The 24,617-nt window shown below is 39.5% G+C and overlaps 1 protein-coding gene across 4 annotated transcripts in view; it reads left to right on the top strand.

Annotated features, from left to right (window-relative positions):
* Positions 1 to 24,617, top strand: part of ASXL2 (ASXL transcriptional regulator 2) — a 145,090-nt gene that overhangs the window by 45,762 nt on the left and 74,711 nt on the right. For 3 of the 4 annotated variants that reach the window (XM_047744280.1, XM_047744279.1, XM_047744283.1), the window contains exons 2-3: positions 13,367 to 13,449; positions 18,383 to 18,385. In XM_047744280.1, coding sequence (XP_047600236.1) covers positions 13,367 to 13,449; positions 18,383 to 18,385 — 86 coding nt within the window. The remainder of the gene's footprint in view (positions 1 to 13,366; positions 13,450 to 18,382; positions 18,386 to 24,617) is intronic. The other variant, XM_047744282.1, reaches the window with a different exon arrangement.

Raw genomic sequence — 24,617 nt, 5'->3', positions numbered from 1 at the left:
TAGTTCTTTATATCTTTTTAGTATTTCTTGTCTAATAATTGTCTTTCTCTCTGTGTCACCAGTCTGTCTCTACCCTAGTTGTGAATTATAGGACTTGTTTGTTATTCATCTTTGCAGCCCCAGGTTTTGGCACTTAGTAATTGTGTATATTACAGTAATGGTTAATTTTAGGAGTAGTGTGGATGTGTTACTGATTGAGAGAGGCAGTATAGCATAATGCTTAGGAGGAAAGAATCTTGTCCTCCATCACTTACTAGCTGTTGTGACCTTGGGCAAGTTACTTATTTTCTCTGTGCCATAGTTTTCACATCTAATAAAAAGTACCATTGTAATATCTGCCTTATAGGTTTACTATAAAAATTAAATGAGCTGATGTATGATTAAGCACTTCCGACACTTAACTGCTGGCACTTAACTGCTAGATAAGTATTAAATCAAGGATCTTGGGAGAATTATGTTTTGTGAACTCTTCTTGGTTAAACTAAGGAGTGTGCATAACATACAGACTTCATGGATAATCAGATAAAAGGAATCTAAATAGACTGGACTAGATCAGAATGACTTGATAGAGCTGTTCAGAATTGAGAGACCTTTAGGTAAACCTGTACTTGTGATTTTATGAAGCCAGCCTATGTAGTAATCTTCTCTGGTATCTGTAGCTGTCTCTTCTTATTTAAATATCTTCAGTCACTTCTTATATTTCAGTTTCTGCCCTGAATCTACAAACTTATTTGCATTTGTATTCACCTTTCATCCTTCTTTCTTTCTTTCTTTCTTTTTTTTTTTTTTTTAAATTATTTATTTATTTATTTGACAGGCAGAAATCGCAAGTAGGCAGAGAGGCAGGCAAAGAGGAGAGGTGGAAGCAGGCTCCCCACTGAGCAGAGAGCCCATGCAAGGCTCCATCCCAGGACTCTGGGATCATGACCTGAGCTGAAGGCAGAGGCTTTAACCCACTGAGCCGTCCAGGCACTCCCATCCTTCTTTCTTTTTTAAAAAAAGAAAACCACACAAATATTTTTACTATTGTCTAAAGCCAGTTTTGCCACCTGTGTTCTTAATTTGGTCAGTCAGCGACCACGTTTTAGATCTGCCATATGATAGGCACTAGGGATACTCTATGTACAAGAGAGGAAGGCCCAGCCCTTATGAAGCTTACGTACCACTGGGCAAGACCAATGATTTAAAATGCGTTTATAGGGGCGCCTGGGTGGCTCAGTGGGTTAAAGCCTCTGGCTTTCGGCTTAGGTCATGGTCTCAGGGTCCTGGAATCAAGCCCCGCATTGGGCTCTCTGCTCAGCAGGGAGCCTGCTTCCACCTCTCTCTCTCTCTCCCTGCCTCTGCCTACTTGTGATCTCTGTCAAATAAATAAATAAATCTTTTAAAAAATGCATTTATAATAAATACAGTGTAATAAGCTGTATTTATTGGGGGAGGTATGTAGAATGCTACTGTAGAAGCGTATTGGTTTTTGAAACCATGTGAGGATGAAAAAGGTGCAGGGAGATTAGAAACTGAGAGAATCCTGAGGAAGATCAATGTTAAAGAATTGTGGAGAATGAAAAGTCGCAGGTGGAGAGGCAGGAGGGAAAGGAGAGTCTGGTGTCATGGCACTGAACAGAGGAGTGCATCTCAGGACAGAGGTAGTGATCAACAGATATGCTAAGCAGCCAGGTAGGGTCCTTTTCCCTCTTTCCTATTCAGATATTTGACTCTATTAGTTATTCCTTCAAAATTCCATGTGTTGATATCTGTTTCGCTTCTAAACTCAGTGAGTTTTTGATAGTTTGGTAGGTGGGGGGTACTGCATCCTCGGAATTCATCTTGTTCCCCAGGGTGAAACTGTAAGTAGCACAAGTTTGGATAATGAAGGATTTGTCGAACTTGGTCTGGGTCATCTGTTCCCCTCTCATGTTGGGGTGGTGGGAATGGGGCAGCTAGGGGTACTTCTGTTTCCTTTTATCCTAGTTCTGTAAAACTTGATCAGGTCCCTTTGACTAAAGGATTTTTCCTTGATTCCACATTTCCTTCACTGTTGTAGGAAGAGTTGTTTATAACTCCCTGTTGCCGCCTCTGGACCTCCCGTGGAGTGCTTAGACCCTCTCAAGTTTGATTTCTTCCCTCTTAAGTGGAATCTGAATTTGTAAAGCTAATTAAAGAACTCCTTGTTGCAAAATACGGTGGATTTTGAGGTTTTCTCAACTCCTAGTTAGTTTTTGACATTGTTGACCATTCCAGCCTTCTTAGAAATCTTCTGTCTTTTCTGAGGGATCATGATCTTCTGATTTTCTTCCTATTTTTCTCCTTGGTTATTCGCTGGCTTTTCTCTTGACTCTGTGGCATTGGTGTGTTGGTTCTGTAGTATAGGCTTTCGTCATTCTGCATATGACCTCCTTCATTACTGTGACATTAGTTATACCAGTTGAAACTTTTGGATAGTAAGTCATATGACAATGATATAAATTTGTAAAGATTATAATATTTTTACCTGTACATTTTAAATGCAAAATAAAATCATCATCTAGATGATGTAGAATTTGGGGTCTGCATATCTCTGCGTATCTGGAAGGAGCTCATAAGTGCAGGAATAATGGAAATACTGCTGTTATTTACTCTAGAGTTAAACTTGAGTCTTAGGGGCTCTCTACATTATTCCTGGTACTGAAAGTATAATTTTAATATCTTTTTTATTAGCTGGATGGAAGAATCTATGAGTAAAGAAATAGATGTATTAAGTGGACTTTATTTATTTTTAAAGATTTTAATGATTCATTTGTCTGAGAAAGAGAACGTGCACAAGTGGGGGGTAGGCGGCGTGGCAGGCAGAGATAGATGTGGGTCTTGATCCCAGGACCCTGGGATCATGGCCTGAGCCAAAGGCAGATGTTCAGTTGACTGAGCCACCCAGGCACCCTTTAAGTACACGTCAAAAAACTATTTTACAATGCTTTAATTCAGTGTGGTGTTAATTTTAATTATTCTGAGCATGGTCACCTGGCTGGTGACTTTTGATCCTTGGTTGTGAGTTGTAGCTTCACGCTGGGCATAGGGTTTACATTAAAACAAAAAATTCTTTTGAGGAGCTACTCCGATTGTCATGAAGTAGTAATAAAAACTGTTTTATAGGTAGTTCCTTGAACAATTCCAAAGGAATGATACTTTTGTTTGATAAACACTGCCCTCCTGTGGTTAAAGTAAGCTAAATGTTTTGTAAAGGTACTGTGGTCTTGTTTACATTAAACTTGTGGTAAAATAATGTAATAGGAATAGTAATACAATATATAATAGTATGTAATACTGATTTGATGGACTACACTATTTTTGCTCAGAAATATATGTGGCCATTTTGTTTCTCCTTCTCTCACTCTTGGGTTTCTCTACTATGTGTACATTTTTTTGTCACTCTGTGCATATTTTTTTTTTAAAGATTTTATTTATTTATTTGACAGACAGAGATCACAAGTAGGCGGAGAGGCAGGCAGAGAGAGAGAGAGGAGGAAGCAGGCTTCCTGCTGAGCAGAGAGCACGATGCAGGGCTTGATCCCAGGACCCTGGGACCACTACCCGAGCCAAAGGCAGAGGCTTTAACCCACTGAGCTACCCAGGCGCCCCTGTGCATATTTTCTTATTAAAAATTAAGTGAATTCAAAGTTAGATGGAAATGAAAATATGGAAAAATATTAAGCTATTGAAGGGAAAGAAGTTAAATTTAGAAGTGTTAAAAGAAATCCAAAGAAATAATACATTATATGTTAATTAAAAAAAAAGAAAAGAAAAGACCAATCAGTTGTGATATGTGAAGTTAATAAAAACCTCCATGGAAAAGCAACATAATGGGGGTGCCTGGGTGGCTCAGTGGGTTAAAGCCTCTGCCTTCAGCTCAGGTCATGATCTCAGGGTCCTGGGATCGAGCCCCACATCGGGCTCTCTACTCAGCAGGGAGCCTGCCCCCCCCCCCCCCGCCCCCGCCTGCCTCTCTGTCTACTTGTGATCTCTCTCTGTCAAATAAATAAATAAAATCTTAAAAAAAAAAAAAGAAAAGCAGCATAATGAAAAGATGAATAATAAGCTGGAAAAAATATTTGTAGGAAATGTGACAGTAAAAGTTTTATTACTTATTTATTTTAAAGTTTTACTATATTGAATATGAAGATAGAACTCTACAAATGTAACATATACTAAGTGGATGGTGGTCATGAAAAACCAGTTTGCAAGGGAGGAAATACAGTAATTCACAAAAATATATTAAAATTCATAATAATATTCCATAAAATGTTATTCATAAAATATTTGTAATGATGTCTCCCAAAACACAACCCAAATTTACTGGTTACCATTGGAGCATACTAGGAGAGCCAGCTAATTATTCTCAATATCATTAAAAGAAACAAGCACTTACCCTTTTTCTGTATGAGCCATTTGTTCTTCAGATAACCAAATAGTAGATGGAGGAAAAACATTTTTTAGAAGGATTCTAGCTGATGAATGAAGAAGGCATGGTAGACTTTATCGCCATTTGTGAACACCTAAATAACAAGTCTAGGTGGTGATCATCAGTGGTTACGACAAGAGGTTGGAATGCTGGTGGGAAACTGTTGTTTGTAATATGAAATAATTTGTAGTTTATAATATGAAGCTTTATAATAGTCATTTCAGAAAAAGAGATCACAGGTAATTTTGTGTGTTCTGATGTGGTGTGACAGAAAGTATACTGCCTATGAAGTGTTTTTCCTAAAATAGAACCTGAATCTGAGCAGGCCTTTAGCTGTTAATTCTAATTTTTAGGAAATATAAGGGACAAAAACCTATACAATTGGCGAAATACAGAATGTGGGAAACTATATGGTATAGTCTACCTGGTTTCTTCGTAAATAAATTGGAAGAAAAAAAGAAGTCATAAAATCAAAGAGAGTTTAAGACCTGTGTTAACCAAATGTGATGGGTAGGGATCTTTGGATACAGTTTTGAGCAAAGCTACTATTTTTTTTTAAATTTTATTTATTTATTTGACAGAGAGAGATCACAAGTAGCCAGAGAGGCAGGCAAGAGAGAGGGGGAAGCAGGCTCCCTGCTGAGCAGATAGCCTGATGTGGGGCTCCATCCCAGGACCCTGAGATCAACTTTATTTTAAACAACTTTATTTTAGTTTTTATATATTTTTAAAAAATTTTTCATTTATTTATTTGACAGAGAGATTGAGAGCGTAATTAGGCAGAGTGGCAGGCTGAGGGAGAGGAAAAAGTAGGTTCTCCACCGAGCACAGGGGCTGATGCGGGGCTCCATCCCAGAACCCTGGGATCGTGACCTGAGCTGAAGGCAGAGGCTTAACCCACTGAGCCATCCAGGCGCCCCTTAAAATAGTATTTTTGCGTTTTAGAGAATGAGTCTTTTTTTTGGAGATATAGCTAAAGTATTTAGGGATAAACTATTTGAGATTTGCTTCAGGATAATCAGTTTTGTGGAGGAAAGAGGCTGATGCTATAGATGAAATAAGCTATAAGCCATGTGTTGTAATTGTTGATCGTAGTGTTCGCTTTACTTTTGTATATGTTTTAAAATTTTCATAATAAAACATTAAAAATAGAGTACTTCAGTCTTTTTTTTTTTTAGAGATTTTATTTATTTGCGAGAGAGAGAGAGAGAGGGAGAGGGAGAGAGCATGAGAGGAGAGAGGTCAGTGGGAGAAGCAGACTCCCTGCTGAGCAAGGAGCCCAGGGAGGGACCCTATCCCAGGACGCTGGGATTGTGACCTGAGCCAAAGGCAGATGAATAATTGAGTGCCCAGGCATTCCCACAAATAATTTTCTTTTCTTTTTTTTTTTTAATTAAGATTTTATTTATCTGTTTGACAGAGAGAGATCACAGGTAGGCAGAGAGGCAAGCAGGGAGGGGGAAGCAGGTTCCCCGCTGGCAGAGAGCTGATGCTGGGCTTGATCCCAGGACCCTGAGACCATGACCTGAGCCGAAGGCAGATGCTTAGCCATCTGAGCCACCCAGGCACCCCACCCTTTTTTTTCTTGAAAGATTTTATTTATTGGTTGGGTGTAATTTTATTTATTTTTTATTGACATACAATGTATTATTTATTTCAGGGCTACAGTTCTGTGATTCATCAGTCTTACACAACACACAGTGTTCACCACAACACATACCCTCTCCAAAAGATTTTATTTATTTATTTGAGAGAGAGAGTGAGAGAGACCATGGGGCCACGGGAGAAGCAGGCTCTCTGCTGAGCAGGGAGCCTGATGCAGGACCTGATCCTGGAACTTCGGGATCATGATGTGAACTAAAGGTAGAGGCTCAACCGACTGAGCCATCCAGGCACCCTAGTAGTGACTTTCCAGTTAAGATATGATATGCCAGGGGCGCCTGGGTGGCTCAGTGGGTTAAAGCCTCTGCCTTCAGCTCAGGTCATGATCCCAGGTGCTGGGATCAAGAACTGCACTGGGCTCTCTGCTCGGCGGGGAGCCTGCTTCCCCCCCCCCTCTCTCTCTGCCTGCCTCTCTGCCTACTTGTGGTCTCTTGTCAAATAAGTAAATCTTTAAAAAAATATATCTGATATGCCAGAGAAATTTTTTTTAAATGTATTTATTTATTTTAGAGAGAGAGTGCATACCCAGGTCTTGGTGTGGAGGAGGGGCAGAGGGAGAGGGAAAGAATTTTGAGCAGACTTCCTGCTGAGAGTAGAGCCAGACTTAGGGGTCCGTCAAAATGACTCCTTGATCATGACGTGTGCTAAGATCAGGAGCTGGATGCTGACGTGACTGAACCTCCCAGGTGCCCCTAGAAATTTTTATTTTTGATTTTTAAAAAGTCTTTAAATTTTTATTTATTTATTTATTTTTTATAGTAAGTTTGCATTTTTTTTTTTAAGATTTTATTTATTTATTTGACAGAGAGCGATCACAAGTAGACGGAGAGGCAGGCAGAGAGAGAGAGAGAGAGGGGGAAGCAGGCTCCCTGCTGAGCAGAGAGCCCGATGTGGGACTCGATCCCAGGACCCTGAGTTCATGACCTGAGCTGAAGGCAGCGGCTTAACCCACTGAGCCACCCAGGTGCCCTTAAATTTTTATTTTTAAAACTATTTTATTTTTTTAAAGTTGTCTCTACAGTCAGTATAGAGTTCAGTCTCATGACACCAAGATCAAGAGTTAAATGTACTGACTGAGCCAGTAGGCTGCCCCACCAGAGAAAATTTTATTAATTTCCATTTTCTAGTTCTTCGGGCAGACAAAAAAGCCTCACTATGATTAATTAAATCATAATTGTTATTAATTAAATAATCATCACTAATTAAATATTTTTGCAAATGAATGCAAGTGCCTTAGTCAGTGATTTTTCACTCTTTTTTTCTTGCAGAATAGTCTTATGTCTGGTCTTCTATATAGTTAGATATTTGTAATGTAGACAGGATTTAAAGCCTAGAGAAGGGGCGCCTGGATGGCTCAGTGGGTTAAGCGTCTGCCTTCGGCTCAGGTCATGATCTCAGGGTTTGGGGATCAAGCCCTGCATTGGGCTCTCTGCTCAGCATGGAGCCTGCTTTCCCCTCTCTCTCTGCCTGCCTCTCTACCTACTTGGGATATCTCTCTCTGTCAAATAAATAAAATCTTAAAAAAAAAAAAAAAGTCTAGAGAAATGACTTGATATGATTGTGAAGTCTTGGCATTTATTTTATTTTATTTTTCTTAAAGATTTTATTTATTTATTTGACAGATCATAAGTAGGCAGACAGACAGGCAGAGAGAGAGAGAGAGGGGAAGCAGGCTCCCTGCTGAGCAGAGATTCCCCCTGATGAAGGGCTCAGGGATGGAGGGCTGGGGGCTCGATCCTAGGACCTTGAGATCATGACCTGAGCCGAAGGCAGAGGCTTAACTCACTGAGCCACCCAGGCGCCCCAGGTCTTGGCATTTAATGTAAAATTATTTCATATTGTAAATTTTGCTTCTTATGTAATTGTTTGTTATTACCAGCAGGAATTAGTGTAGGGCATTGTTAATTATCTGAGATGAAAATAGTGGAAAAATCAAAAGGCAGGTAGCCTTTTTGGTTGTTGTTGTTTTTAAGTATTCAGCTTTTTAAAAAAATATTTATTTGAGAGAGAGAGAGAGTGAGAGAGAGAGAGAGAGAGAGAGCGCCCAAGCAGGGGGAGCTGCAGACAGAGGGATAGGGAGAAGCAGGTTTCCCACTGTACAGGGAGCCTGATGTGGGGTTGGATCCCAGGACTCCGGGATCATGACCTGAGCTGAAGGCAGCCACTTAACTGACCCAGGTGCACTTCTTTGTATTTTTCATCCCCCTTACAAACACTGGTGAAACTTCATTTTTATTTTTTATTTTTAAAAAAACTTATTTATTTATTTGACAGAGCGATAGAGCACAAGCAGGGGGGCAATGGGGAAGGAGATAGTGAGAAGCAGACTCCCTGCTGAGCAGGGAGCCCAATGTGGGGCTCGATCCCAGTACCCTGGGATCATGATCTGAGCCAAAGACAGATGCCTAACCATCTGAGCCACCCAGGCGTCCCCACTGGTGAAATTTTAAATGAGGGTAGTAACAGAAATGTGAACTGGGAAACAGTTTTGTTGTATAGTTATAGTTGATTAATAATAACAAAAGCCACTTTTGTTTATCAACTACTTACGGTAAGTTAAGAATACTGCAGAATGTTTTATTTCATGTTCCTGTTTATGAGAATATTCTAATCCTCACTCTAGCAATGAAGGATAGGGGTTTAGAGTCTTTAGTCACCTAGGATGTATTCTTAGAGCTATTAGAAGCAGGCTGTTTGACCTCTGTACCTACGCCTTGAAACACTTGAATGTTTTCCATCAATTAAATTTTTTTTTTCCAGCCTAAATCCCTTACTTATGTTAATAGCTCTTACAGAGACCAAAACAGGGCCTCAGTCTATTCACTGCTGTGTGTTTGTAGGGAGAGGAGTATTTATTGTAATCACTTGATACCATTTAAGAAAATCAAGGAGATCTCTTATTTGTGCCCTTATTTAAATTTGTATTACGTGGTTTTAGTGTTCCGGATTTCCTAATGATTAGTAACAGGGTGAAATTTAATCGCCAGGTTGAGGACTGTATCAGTTTCCCTAGAAATCCCTTCTAGTTCTTGACCAGGGCAAGCATCATGTCTTTTGCACAAAGTGGTCTTCTTCTGTCTACTCCCGCGTTTTCAGTATGGTCTGCAAAGCCCTCCACATCTTCCCACTTCCCAAGAAGGACTTGCAGTTCCTTGTAGATTTCAGTGGCTTTGTATTTTCTTCGAGCAACCAAATGAATTATTTGAAGGGAAGTTCTGTGTTGAAACTGAGTCTGCCTAGAATAGCAACTAAATATGGAGCAATACCCATACCAGTGCTTTTAATATATTTTCTGCTTTGGGCAAATAAGGTGTACAGTTTTACTCTTTTAACTTGTTGAAAGAAATACATTTAGGTAGACTTGGCAAACTCATTGACTATTCTGTAATGGAATAAAAGCAGTGTATTTCTAGTGTTAAGACAACTCTCTGATATTTCTGTGATATAATTGCTAAGTTTTTTGTTTGTTATCTGTTTTTTAAGTAGGCTCTATGCCTAACACGGAGAAGAAACTCATTACACCAAGACCAGGAGTCCCATGCTCCACTGACTGAACCAGCCAGGCACCCCTGTGGTTGTTAAATTTTATACGTTTTTAAATAATTTTATTTTTTATTTTTTTTTTATTTAAGAAAAAATTTTTAAAAATTTTATTTATTTATTTGACACAGAGAGAGAGATCACAAGTAGGCAGAGAGGCAGGCAGAGAGAGGGGGAAGCAGGCTGCCTGCTGAGCAGAGAACCTGATGCGGGGCTCGATCCCAGGACCCTAAGATCATGACCTGAGCCGAAGGCAGACGCTTAGCCCACTGAGCCACCCAGGCGCCCCAATAATTTTATTTTTTAATCTGATTTTTATTATTTAGATCAAGTAGCTTATGACCTCATGTCAGGGTCATTCAGCAGAGGAAATATAAATGTCTAATGATGTGAAAAATTAAACCTCATTTGTAACTAACATTTTAAAATTATGTATCTGTATATTTAAAATAGTCACCAAGGATTTTTGAAATGATACAAATGCTGGTTAATGGTATAGTGAAACTCCTATACATCTGGTAGATAGCAATTTGATAATATTAAAATAACTTTATGCAGCAATTCCACTTGTTTGAAAACTTAAAAATAATCCGAAACATTTGGCATTTGTTACAGTTAAAAAAAAGAATCAGTAACACAATTACTGAGTATTTGCTTTTTTTTCCAGTTTTAAACAAAGCAGCTCAAAGTAAAATATTTCCTTTGATGCTCATGGTTATTCCATAAGTTAAAGTTGTTTTTTTTTTTTTTTTAAGACGTTCTTATTTTCATATATGTTATTTACCTTCTAAGTTCAGGCTAGGCTTGTAACTTCTCTGAGTCTTACTTTTCTTCCTGTGAAATTGACATAACTTCTGCTCTTTCTTGCGTTGTTGTGAGGGTCAGATGAAGTAGAATGGCTATGCAATGTTTGTAAACCATGAGGCAGTGAGAAATATTTACAAATTAAGGGAGAAATGTAAAAATTCTGTATGTATTATCTGGGCAGCACAATAGGAAAATAGTCTTTATAGGAAGATACTTTTTTTTGTGGGTTCAGGTTTTGTTTTTTTATTAAGTATATCAGTCTTTTGTGTTCTTATTTGAGCATCTTTTGTGTGTATATCTCTATATAAAAGCTCTTTTTGGGGGTTCCTGGGTCGCTCAGTGGGTTGGGCCTCTGCCTTCGGCTCGGGTTATGGCTCGGGTTATGGTCTCGGGTCCTGGGATCACACCCTGCATCAGGCTCTGCTCAGCGGGAAGCCTGCTTCCTTCTGCCTCTGTCTCTGCCCGCCTCTTTGCCTACTTGTGATCGCTCTCTCTCTGTCAAATAAATAAATAAAACCTTTAAAAAAAAACCCCAAAAACCTCTTTCTTTGCTACATAAGCGGCATAAGTTGCCATTATGGAAGACAATATGGAGGTTCCTCAAAAAATTTTAAAGAGAACTATCAGAAATCCTCCTTCTAGGTATATATCCAAAGAAAATGAAATCAGTATCTTTGGAGAGGTATCTGCACCCTTGTATTCATTGAAGCATTATTCATAATAGCTAAGAAATGGAAATGACTTTATTTTAATTTTTATATATTTTTATTTTTTTAAAAAAGATTTATTTATTTGACAGATTAAGAGTGTAATTAGGCAGAGCAGCAGGCAGAGGGAGAGGGAAAAGTAGGATCTCCATTGAGCAGGGGGCCAACATGGGGCTCTATCCCAGGACTCTGGGATCATGACCTGAGCTGAAGGCAGCCACTTAACTAATTGAGCCACCCAGGTGCCTCTGGAAACAACTTTAGTGTATAACAACACATGATGGGATAAAGAAAATTACTATATGAAAAAAAATTACTATATATATGCAATAGAATATTATTCAGCTACAAACAAAGAAGGAAATCTGCCATATGTGTGGTAGCTGTATACTAAGTGAAACAAGCCAGATTAATCCTGTGGATTTCCCTTAAAAATCCATACCCCAATCATTCTCCATTGTACTTAAAGAGATATATAATAAGATAACATAACATCAAAATGTCTAATACACAATCCAGAATTGCTTGACAAATGAAGGACAGGAAAATCTCAAGAACTTGTAAGGAAAAGACAACCTACACACAATAAACCCAAGATGACAAAGATGTTGGAATTATCAGAGAATTTATTAAAAAAAATTTTTTTTTTGGTCAGTGTGTGTGCACACACGTACAAGTGGGCGGAGTGGCAGGAAGAGAATCTCGGGACTCTGGAATCATGACCTGACCTGAAGGCAGACACTTAATGACTGAGCCACCCAGGCGTCCCCAGACAGACTTTAAAGCAGCTGTTATAACTGTGTTTCAGAAAGTCAAGTTTAAAATCAGTGGAGAGTGATGAGGGGAGGACAGTTTTTTAAAAGCGGGCATTTGACTTTGTTAGGTTCAGATCACAAACTTCCAACCCATCTTCTTTGCACTAAAATTCCGATTTCTAGTTTTCAGAGCCTTTGCAGAGGACTTTGGGTCTGTTCTCTCTGTGCACCCCTAGTGGCTAATTTGGGGACGTGATAGTACGATTAGGGTCAGATACACATATGCATAGTTCTGGAGTGACCCCAGGAGTCTTTCTAGATCTTCATGGTATCAGTTTTTTGAGCTCTTTTCTCTTTAAAGTTCCCCGATACTTTCTGGCTCCTAGAGACCCTCTTCCTTGTCCCATGGCTGGACAGTTGGGGCTTCATTTCTCTCTTTTACTGTATACTTCCACAACCACATTTGAGTTTGATGCCAAACAAGATGGCAGAGAAAGAAAGCCATGTGGATTCCCTTCACGCTTACGGGAACAAAAGGATTCTGTTTTATTGGAGTTTTAGGTCCCTGTTTGGCCACTGTTGATATTATCACTGCCAGGGCTGCTGCCCTTGGCTTGTTTGGGGGCATAGATCAAGGGGAAGAGGGAAAAACCTAGAAAACCCCATCTCCTTAGGGGCCCCCTTTATGCTTAGACCAAAAAGAATTCTTTTGGAGCCAATTCTGTCTGTACTTTGTTGACAGTTCTGAATTTGTACTGCCTTTGAGTCTAGGCTGAGTGGTCCCAGAGGAAACAAAACCAGGAAATTCACTTTGGGATTAGTATGACTTAGAGTTGTGGTTTCCTCCTCCAGGCTGACTACCATTTCCAGGGTCCTTAGATAGCTGCTTCATGCCTTTTGTCCAGGTTTTTAGTTATATTCAGCCTGAGAGACAGGACAGACTATGCGGATTCCTCCTTTTTTTTTTTTTTTTTTTAACCAGAGCCAGAACATAGGTACCTTTTAATATTCCTACAACTGTATTATTCATTTGTTTTGGTTAAGAATTTATTGAGCACCCATGGCATACTAATCTTTGCCGGAAATGTAAAGATGGATAATCTTTAAGTACTTACAGTAGTAGATCCACAGTTAGGCATGTGATAGGGGGGTGGAGGCTGAAAGTAAACAATTTCATATTACACAATAATAATTTAGTTATTAATCTTATCCTTTTGATCTATTTCTACTTCAGGACTTGACATGTGGTTTGTGGCTAAAAAAGAGAAGAACCTATTTATATTCCATTAATTTTCTGTTTTTCTTATTGTCCCAAAATATAAGGGATAAAAAGTCTGTGGATATATATGTGCTGGATGAAATTAATACTTAGTTTTAATAAGAATAAGAAATATAATTACATATTTAATTATTGTAACTTAAAATAAGAAAAAATAATTTATTATTATATACTTGTTTCTCAGGTCTTAGAAAAATACCCCAATACACCCATGAGTCATAAAGAAATTCTTCAAGTTATCCAGAGAGAAGGACTAAAAGAAATCAGGTGAGTTATTTAAATTTTATTAGTGATAATTATTATACTTGATTAGATTATTTCATCGTGTAAGCAGTATACATTACTCCTAAAGATTGATTACTTAGTAATAACTGCTAGTTTCTGATTTATTTAGTTGTCAGATCTTTGAAGTTTTCGGTTGTAGCACAGTCACAAAACCACAAGTAAGTTTAAAAAAAAAAAAAAAAATCTTAGCTGTGTCCAACCCATGCACTTTAATTCTTAGGAAGGCCTGGAGCCATCTTCAAGCCTTCATCTATGAGTTCAGGTTTTTGATTTAATAAGCTTGTCATTGGCGGGTGAAAAGTACTGTCTAGTACAGGGAGAATGCTAGAGGTGGACAGTCTAGGAAGAAATAACTTGGCCCAGAGGAATAAAGTGGAAAAGATACAAACAAAGCAGTATATATTTCAAGTAATAGTTTTATGTACAGCAAATAAAACAGCTTAGGGTCAATTAATACAGGACCAAAGATAAAACATTCTTTAATTTCTAAGAGCCTTGTATTAATAATAGCATATAATAGTCACTTCATAATCAAGACCCTCTGCCATCAAGAAACAGTAAAATTACGGTCAGCATACTTGGTGTTGTTAATGTGGAAATCTGGGAGTCTGCCTGAGATATTGTCGCTAAGGTGGAAAAGGTTGCAGTGCTTTAAAGCTGCTGCTAGTTGTTCTCAAGTAGGGGTGGCATTGTGTAAACGCCCTTAGGGAAGGTGTCCAGAATTTATGGGGTTATTTTTGATTTTCAGAGTGTCTGGAAAGAAGGGGAGCACTGTGGCATGTAATGTTCAGGAAACAGGCAGGCTTAATGTCTTATATTGTGCTATATAGTCCTTCACACCGAAGAATTGTTCAGCTCAGATGCCAGAGTAATAGTGAGCTGTGCTGAAATATTTGTAAATGGACAATAATAAGTTTTTTTATATGTAGCTATTGCATGTTCTAGATTTTAATTCTCATTTTCTTTAATATAAAATTGAGTTCTTGGCCCTTTGCTAACACAGCTAAAAAAATTTTGTTTTGACTTGTGGCCAAATGTCAGTAGGCTGGGAATAAATTAGGTTTGGACAGACAGAGATCACAAGGAGGCAGAGAGGCAGGCAGAGAGAGAGAGGAGGAAACAGGCTCCCCGCTGAGCAGAGAGCCCAATGTGGGGCTTGATCCCAGGACCCTGGGGTCATGATCTGAGCCTAAGGCAGAGGCTTAACCCACTGAGCCACCCAGGTGCCCCAAGGAATTAGCTTTTAAACATTTTTGTAAATTAAAAAAGTAATCTCTTAATTTATCAATGATACAAATCTAAATATTTATTTGAATTAGCTAAGATTTATTAGATTAAAACTAAAGCATAATGCCTGTTTATTTAATTTTTTTACCTTAAAAAAAAAAAAAAAGATTTATTTATTTATTTATTTGACAGAAGTCACAATTAGGCAAAGAGTCAGGCAGAGAGAGGAGGAAGCAGGCTCCCCGCAGAGCAGAGAGCCTGATGAGGGGCTCGATCCCAGGACCCTGGGATCATGACCTGAGTTGAAGGCAGAGGCTTTAACCCACTGAGCCACCCAGGCGTCCCTAATTTTTTTACTTTTTAAAAAAATTTAAGCTGAGTTAATTAGCATATAGTGTATTATTAGTTTCGGAAGTAGAGTTCAGTGATTCATCAGTCTTATGTAATACCTAGTGCTCATTACCTCATGTGCCCTCCTTAATGTCCATCACCCAGTTACCCCATCCCCGCATAATGTCTGTTTAATACCACCAATTTGTGCAAAGCTATAGGAGAAAAAGACAATAATTTTTGTGGCCTGAGAAACAGTTCTGCTAAGGTATTCTAATATTCTTTTATAACAGTGTCGACTTCTAGAATAGGAATGAGCCAGAGATTTTTTTTTTTTTCCCTTAAAAATTAGACTTTTGAAACACTGGGGAAATTGACCAGGGTGTCTGGTGTATAGAGACCAGACTCCCATCAGTCCCTTAGCTCTGAATGCCAGTTGCGGGGTCATCAAGCCTCCAAATTTCTAAGGCTCTATGACTTTATATTTGTCATTATCACTTCTAGGGAGCAGGCAAGAATAGTAAATAAGTAAAGAATAGTAAATAAACAAAGAAGGAAAGAAAGAAGAAATTTAGAAAAAGTAACCAGATGGAAGAGTCATCAAAAATAGCTTCTGGCTTCGCTTAGTGGTAACAATTTATAAGTAGATGTTCTTGTGTAAACTATATTGTTGTGATGCAGTTATGGGACCACAAAGCAGTTCTAACTCACCAGTGACTTCCATTTTGTTAACTCCATGTGACTTTTAGTACCTGGCTCTTGCTTCTTAACATTTTTTAACACGCTGAATACTGCTTCCTTCCTGAAACTCTTTTTTTTTTTTTTTTTTTTTAAGATTTTTATTTATTTATTTGACAGAACCCAGGTGCCCTGTGAAACTCTCTTTTGTTACCTGAAGCGACCACAGGCATTCTTCCTTCTTCCTTCTCAGTTTTTTTGCTCAGTATCTTTTTCTTTCTTTCTTTCTTTCTTTCTTTCTTTCTTTCTTTCTTTCATTCATTCATTCATTCATTCATTCGACAGGCACGAGCACATGTGTGCACAGCAGGGGGATCACCAGGCAGTGGGAGAGGGAGAAGCAGGCTCACCAAACAGGGAGCCCAATGTGGAACTCCATCCCAGGACCCTGGGATCATGACCTGAGCCAAAGGCAAATGCTTAACGACTGAACCACCCAGGCATCCCTGCTCTTTACCTTCTACCTTAAGTGCAATTTTCCATTCTCATCGCTTTAAGTATTCTATGTTGTCAATTCTCAAATAGGTAGGGAAGCTGTTTCCCATCTTAGCCTTTGTATATCCTGCCTTCATAGCAGGAAATGTGCTTTTCTCTCAGTTCCATCTTATTTGTCAGGTGTCAGTTTGAATATGTATTTTTCAGAGAACTTTGAGTTTACGAGCTAGAGCAAATTTCCTTTTATAGTGTATTATAGTGTTCTGTTTATTTCTTCATAAGACTTGAAATTACATATTTTTGTGATCTTAAAAAAAAAAATCACACAGCTTCTCTATAGCTTATATTAAGGGAGCTGTGCGAGGGCAGTGGCATCTCCTCTTCTTCCCACTCCTCTTTTGTGCTTGGTACATACCAGACACTGAAAACCTACTTGTTAATATGTGTATGAAGTACCAGACATTGGAAGATTATACTCAGATGTAGTCACAGCTTATCCTCTTGCTGCAGTGATGTGTTAAGTGATAGTCTTAAAATTTTAAAGTTTTTAGAGACGTCATTTTAGACAGAATGAAATAGATAATTTCTTTATTGAAGATGTGCTACTTTTTAGTTAATTTTCAGTCTTCAGTCCTCAGTACATGGCTTTCAATCCTTTTTTCCCTTTGTAGTTTTCCATGTGTTCTCCATTCTGAAGAAGCTCACTTAATTTTGAGTAGCCCATATTATATTGTTTTATTTTTAAAATATAGTAAAGAGGAAATGGCCCAAATGTCCATCAAAAGATGGGTGTGTAAATAAAGTGTAGTATGCACATTCAATGGAATATTATTCGACCTTAAGAAGAATTGGAATTCTGGGGCACTGGGGTGGCTCAGTCAGTTAGGCGGCTGCCTTCAGCTCAGGTCATGATGCCAGAATCCTGGGACGAGTCCCACCCACATGAGGGACTTCTTCTCCCTCTGCCTGCTGCTCCCCTGCTTGTGCTCTCTCTCTATCTGACAAATAAATAAATAAAACCTTTAAAAAAAAAAAGAATTGAAATTCTGATATATGCTATGTGGGTGAACCTGAAAAACATGCTAAGTGAAATAAGACAGACACAAAAGGACAAATAGTGATATAACAGGGGGAAAAAAAAGGACAAATATTGTACAGTTCCATTTATATGAGATACTTAGAACAGGCAAACTGATAGAGACACAGAGTAGAATAGAGGTTACCAGGGGCTGAGAATAGGGAAGATCGGAGAGTTATTGATTTAATTAGTACAATTAGTACAGAGTTTCTTTTTGGGATGATCCGAAAGTTCTGGAAATGGACAGTAGTAATGGTTGTGCAACATTGTGAGTGTACTCAGTGCCACTGAAATCTACACTTACAAGTGGTTCAGATGGTAACTTGTACGTTATGTATATTTTGCCAACCAACCAACCAACAAAAAAAGTATTAAACATGAAGTGATTGGCTCTTGGCTGAGAAAGACTGATGTACTAGTCTCTTCAAGAACTTAAAAGGGTTTTTCAGAGATGCTTTCTGCAGTCTTTGAGTTATACAGTTCTATAAGTCTCAGGGTCTGGTCACCAGACAAAAGCTACATGGTAATGTGAACAGGGAAGTTATTCAGTTAACTGGTTAAGTTATTAGTTGGTTAACCAGAAGTTAACTATTTAAGGGGAGCAACCAGTACCTAAAGGGCTGAGGCAGTGTGCCTTAAGAAGAGTAACTTTCAAGGTCTCCCTCTATGTCCCTAGGTTGTGATTCTTAGTGAAGTAGGTGGGGCTCTGGTCCAGTGGAGGCTGTAGCCTGGTGCTGTAGCCTAGCCTGGCAAATAGGAAACTGCCTACTGGGTATTAGTAGAATTTGCTGGAAAGCCTCCTGCTGGGCAGTTGTCCCACATTCACTGCAGAGCCAGCTGAGGCACCAGCAGAATTTTCTGGGAAGCTACCCACAGTCATTCTGCTGAACCTTGCTGAAGGTTGGGTGCCACTGAGTGTCCCTCATGTTGCTGGGTGCTGCCTGCCGTAAGAGCGGGCAGGCAAGAGCACAGTAAAAGCAGAAGAAAAGCCCCCTTTCAGTCTGCAGCGTTCTTCCAGCGCTCTGCTGACAGAACTTAACACCGAGCCAGCTGGCAAAGGAGAAGTGTTGATAGGGTCCAGCTCCACTACCACAGAGAAGGATAAAGAAGGTTGAATTTGGAGGTAAAAATCAGTAAATTGATAATTAGCTGAGCAGCTTTCAGTGGTTTTTCAGTAGAATAACTGAGATCATTGTCTGGCCCCACACACCACTTTGGTTTATTTGATTTGTTTCCATCCGCTCTCTAGCGGAGTAGATACACGGCCGTTTTCTGCATGGAATCTAGGATTTCTTACCTTAGGACATCGATCAATCTTTTATCTTCACTTTTTTATGAAAAATCTTGACAGTGTTTTATTTTTTTTTATTTTTTTAAATTTTTTTAATTTTATTTTTTTTTTTAAAGATTTTATTTATTTATTTGACAGAGAGAGATCACAAGTAGAGAGGCAGGCAGAGAGAGAGGGGGAAGCAGGCTCCCCGCTGAGCAGAGAGAACCTGATGCGGGGCTCGATCCCAGGACCCCGAGACCATGACCCGAGCCGAAGGCAGAGGCCCCAACCCACTGAGCCACCCAGGTGCCCCTTGACAGTGTTTTAAAACCAACTCATGTTTTTTCTTATTTAGCCTGTTTATCTGGTGGATTTTAGGGTTTTTTAAAAAAGGTTTATTTATTTATTTGGGGTACCTGGGTGGTTCAGTCGATAAGCAGCTGCCTTTGGCTCAGGTCATGATCCCAGGGTCCTGGGGTTGAGCCCCACATCGGGCTCCCTGCTTGGCAGGAAGACTGCTTCTCCCTCTCCCACTCCCCCTGCTTGTGTTCCTTCTCTCACTGTGTGTGTGTGTCTCTCTCTCTCTGTCAAATAAATAAAATCTTAAAAAAAAAAGATTTTGGTTATTCACGTGAGAGAGAGAGCACAAGCAGGGGGAGAGGCAGAGGGAGAGGGAGAGGTATACTCCCTGCTGAGCTGGGAGCCTAATGTGGGGCACAATTCCAGGACCTGAGCTGAAGGTAGACACTTAACCATCTGAGCCTTCTTTTGAATAATTTGAGGTTTGCAGTATAATATATTTTATTTCACTTATATATTAGTTCATTGCTCTTTCCCTCATGGAGTATAGTAATATTGAATGCATTTTTATCTGATAAGTCTAACATCTGGATAATCTCAGGGTTGGCAACTGTCCATTGCTTTTCCCTTGAGAATTGCTTACATTTTCCTGGATCATTTTTTACTGAGAAATTTAAGGTTGTATTCTGGACGTTTTGAATATTATATTATTTTAGGCTCTGCTTTACTATTATAAACCTCTGGAGAATGGTGATTCCTTGCTTTGTTCCTTTCATCCTTCTTTCCAGTCAATCCTGTTGTCAACAGACTACATGTTCACTCTTCTGTAGGTGTTGGTTCAGTAATCAGGTTGATTTTAAAGCCTTTGCGTTAGTGTTTGAGATTTGTTTCATGCATGTGCCACTCAGGGTTATTAGTCTGCGATGTGAGCTGTGGGTCAGTTCTCAAAGCCTTTCCTGTGTTGGTTGGGAATGTCCCAAGTGTACAGAGCTCTGTGACGAGCCCACGCCTCCTGTGAGAATTAGGGTATTCCTTGTCCTGTTCTTTTCTCTCAGGAATACCATCTCCCCTACCCCCAGCCTTTGGTGTTCTTTTTCCCTGTCTTAGCCAGAAAGATAGAGCTTTTCTCATAATTTTATCTGTCGCCTACAGTGTTATATCTCCTCAACCAGGGTCTGCTCTTTAATAAAATGGTGAGAAAACCCCCGGAAAACTCACGATGTGTGAATTTAGCCAACTGCAACGTTAGAAGGAACAGTTCACATGATTGACTTCACTTATTAGTCCCAACGGCATAGTTCAGAGAACCCCAGGACTACTCTCAAGGCTCCATAATTTGTTCAAGTGCTTGTGTAACTCACTGAAAACTTACGATTATGGGAAGGATACAGGGAAAGGATACAGAGGAAGATTAGCCAAGGGAAGAAATGTATAGGGCAGAGTTAAGGTAAATTACCAAATACAGACCTTCCAGTCATCCTTGCCCTATGACTTAGGGTAGTGTTAAATATCAGTATCAGTGTGTGATAATATGCCTGGAACACTGCCAGTATCACTCAGGCCTTGGTGTCTAGAGTTTTTATTGGTGGTTCATCCTCTAGGCATGATTTATGACCCACGTGGCCGATCTTGCGTTTCTAGTATCTAGCCCCTCTAGAGATAATCTGATACTGTGTGGCCCAAGCTCTCACTCTTTATCTTATTGTTGATGTGGCTAAAAGCTCCTACCCACGGGGTGCTTGGCTGGCTCAGTTGCTGAGAGTCTGCCTTTCGCTTGGGTCGTGATCCCAGGGTCCTGGGATTGAGTCCCGTATCGGCCTCCCTGCTTAGTGGGTAGCTTCCTATTACCCCTGCTTGTGTTCCTTCTCTTACTGTCTCTCTCTGTCAAGTAAATAAATAAAATCTTAAAAAAATAAAAGACCCTCCCCGAAATTACAGTGTTGCTGTCTGGCTGGCTCAGCTCTCTCATAGGGCCTTGTGATTATTTCCAGGAGCAATGGCCAGACCTCTTACTGGGTAAAGGTAAATTCTTTTTATATACTCCCATATGAATCAAGTTTTGATTTCCCAAATATGCCAGCTTTCTTAATTTTTTAATGTTTAAGGTGGTTGCTTTTTATTAATTTTTTCTTTTTTTTTTTTTTTTTTTAAAGATTTTATTTATTTATTTGACACAGAGAGAACACAAGTAGGCAGATAGGCAGGCAGAGAGAGAGGAGGAAGTAGGTTCCCGGCTGAGCAGAGAGCTGATGCAGGGCTGGATCCCAGGACCCTGAGACCATGAGACTGAGCCGAAGGCAGAGGCTTAACCCATTGAGCCACCCAGGCACCCCTATAGTTGCTTTTTAAAAATTAACATATAATGAACATACCCTAAAAACATTTTAAAGCATACAGTTCAGTGTTTTCTTTTTTTTTCTTTTAAAGATTTTATTTATGAGAGAGAGTGAGAGAGCATAAGCAGGGGGAGGGTTTGAGGGAGAAGCAGACTCTGTGCTGAGCACGGAGCCTGATGTGGGACTTGATCCCAGGACCCTGGGATTATGACCTGAGCCAAAGGCAGATGCTTCATCAGCTGAGCCACCCAGGTGCCCCACAGTCTTTTTATTTAATATTTTCACCCAGGACATTTCCATTATCCCCAAAGAAACCCTGCAATATTAGCTGTCATCCCTCTTCCTTGCCTTAGCCCCAGTATTCCAGCCCTAGGCAACCAATAATGGGCTTTCTCTCTCCATGGAGTTGCAATTTTGGGTATTTCATATAATGGAATCATAGAATTCGTGGCTTTTTGTGACTGGATTTCTCATATAGTGTGATGATTTAAAGGTTCATTCATACTGTAACATTTATCAGTACTCTGTTCCTTTATTGGTAAATAGTATTCCATTGTATGCGCATGCCGCATTTTGTTTATCCATTCATCAGTTGGTGGACATCATGGTTATTTTCACTTTTGGGCCATTAGGAATAATGCTACTGTGAACATCTGTGTACACGTAAATTTATATGGGAAATAGCTTTTTGTATTTTTGTCCACAGGTTTTAGTTGTAACCAGCCAGAGGGAGAGAGGCTGTTGTGGGTCTACTCTGTCCTCTCCAGGTCTCACCCACTCAATTTTAAATCATGAAATTGGACTGAAGGGGTTAAGGAAGTTAATAAAGGGGCTGTTTTATTAGAGTAGATGAGATGCAGTGGTTTGGATTACCTGACTAGTGCTGGAGACAATAGACTGATTTGAGATACATATTTTAAGACATGCTTTTGGATTGGTTGTGGGAAGGAAAAGGAAGGAGGAAATAAGAAATGATTTCTGGGTTTCAGTAGCTACCGTTTACTGTAGAAAAGAACTGAGGAATTAAACTGGTCATGTGAGGAACTGATAAAGGATTCACTGAGCATGTACTTATGGGTTCAAAAAAAGCTCTGAATGTCTGGAGGGGTGTGAAGGTCTTCAGGTGCAGGACCTGGTTATAAGTCTTGAGATAGCAGTGAAAAGGTGGAATGATCTGGAGCTGTAGAGTAGGTATCTGATGTCTGAGATAAATACCTAATACCTGTTCTGGACATCAGTGAGTAAGGAATTCTCCTGGTGCGTTACAGAATCCAAGAATATATCCTTTTTTTTTTTTTTTTTTTTTTAAATAATATATTTCACTTAGGTTACAAAGTCTATGTTAGTAAGGTAGGTACTGAAGTCAGTTATTTAAATATAAATGTTTACTTTTAGAAAATTGCAAATTGAAACAAAGGTATGTATCCTCCAGCTAAACTATAAATGGTCTTCCCAACCCAGACTATATTGAAGTCAGCCTTAGGCATTTTATTACTTCAGCATTGCAGTATATATCTAATAGCTGAGAACTTAAGAGACTGTGTGTAAACTGGATATTGTGTCTTTATCAGAAAGAAAGCAGCTAAGCACAGACGTGAAGTATGCATACTGTGGGTAAAACATACAAAGACTAGTGTGTAAGTCAAATGCTTTATGTGTGCTGGGAGACCATTCCTGCTAATCCTTGCTGTTATCCCTCATTAGTACTTTTTTCCTTAGTCTTCTGTACGGCAGGTTCCCCCTCATCGGCTTCGCAGCCATTGGTGTTCACAGTGTACTTTTACAGCATTAAATGTGGGACTCAGGCCGTCCTTCTAAAGTAGCCACTGCTTTTGGTGCCTGTCCCTCACCCCCAAGTTTTCTTAACCTGCCTTGTTCATCCTGTTAGCTCTATTACCTTGACATTTCTTTTTTTTTTTTTTTTTTAAGATTTTATTTATTTATTTGACAGAGATCACAAGTAGGCAGAGAGGCAGGCAGAGAGAGAGGAGGAAGCAGGCTCCCTGCTGAGCAGAGAGCCCGATGTAGGGCTCGATCCCAGGACCCTGAGATCATGACCTGAGCCAAAAGCAGAGGCTTTAACCCACTGAGCCACCCAGGCGCCCCGGATTCTTGATATATAATAATTTTGGTGAGGCATGAATTTGAATCTTGAATCTTCCATAAAATTGATGTGGGAGAATTATATGTAGCTAGTAAGAGTGTAGCCAACTACCTAGCTTTTAAGTTAGGTTGATCATTACTTGTCATCTCTCAAAGAAGTCGAGAAGTATTTTTTTTTTTAAAGATTTTATTTATTTACTTGACAGAGAGAGATCACAAGTAGACAGAGAGGCAGGCAGAGAGAGAGAGAGAGAGGGAAGCAGGCTCCCCGCTGAGCAGAGAGCCCGACTCGGGACTCGATCCCAGGACCCCGAGATCATGACCCGAGCCGAAGGCAGCGGCTTAACCCACTGAGCCACCCAGGCGCCCCAGAAGTCAAGAAGTATTTAAAAGCATTGGTTCTTTATGGAAAAAGACCTGCAAAGGAAGACTAAGTGCTAGTTATATAGTAGTATTGGAAAATTTGGGGACAAGCAGATGACGTGGTTGTGGGTTTCTTGCAAATGAAGTTTCTCTAGTTGTTTACAAATCATAGCCCCAATTTAAAGAGTAATTTCTTGCGTTCGTCACCCTTTTGTTCCTCCCGAACCCCTTTTCTAGGCCAGTTACGTTACTTTAGTCACAAAATATTATAGCTGGCAGAGATAATTGGAATATTACCATTACATTTCATTTATTACTAAAGAATTAAGGCCCGTGGAGGTTGGTCAGAGTCATACAAGTTCTATGAAACTAGAAACCCAGATTTACTGCTTCTGGTTTTGTTCTTACTAGTATATCATATTGCCTCTACATCCCTAGTTTTCCCTACTCTTCTGATTAGTCTCTTCGCTCTTTTTTTCAAATCAAACTTATATTATGTGCTGACATATAATAACTTTAGGATAGTTGCTGTCTAACTGTAAATGGCTTTCTGGAAGAATTTGAAACAAAAACCTCAGCCATTATAATAACTTGGATTCTGAAAGGGCTGGTACATTTTTGGGGGGAGGGGTGTGTGTGGCCCAGTGTGGGACTTGAACTCATGACCCTGAAATCAAGACCTGAGTTGAGATTTGGAGTCGGATGCTTAACCTACTGAGCCACCTAAGGGCCAGTACAAGTTTAAGAACTTATAATAATGGGACATTTAAATCTTTTTTTAAAAATATTTAATTTATTTATTTCACAGAGAGAGATCATTAGTAGGCACACAGGCAGACAGAGAGAGAGGGGGAAGCAGGCTCCCTGTTGAGCAGAGAGCCAGATTCGGGCCTCATGACCTGAGCTGAAGGCAGAGGCTTAACCCACTGAGCCACCCAGGTGTCCCTAAATAGATCTTTATATTGTT

The sequence above is a fragment of the Lutra lutra genome, chromosome 9 (assembly GCF_902655055.1).
Source record: "Lutra lutra chromosome 9, mLutLut1.2, whole genome shotgun sequence".
Classification (NCBI taxonomy): Eukaryota; Metazoa; Chordata; class Mammalia; order Carnivora; family Mustelidae; genus Lutra; species Lutra lutra.
Note: the sequence above shows the minus strand (reverse complement) of the source record. Positions and strands in the feature narration are given on the sequence as shown.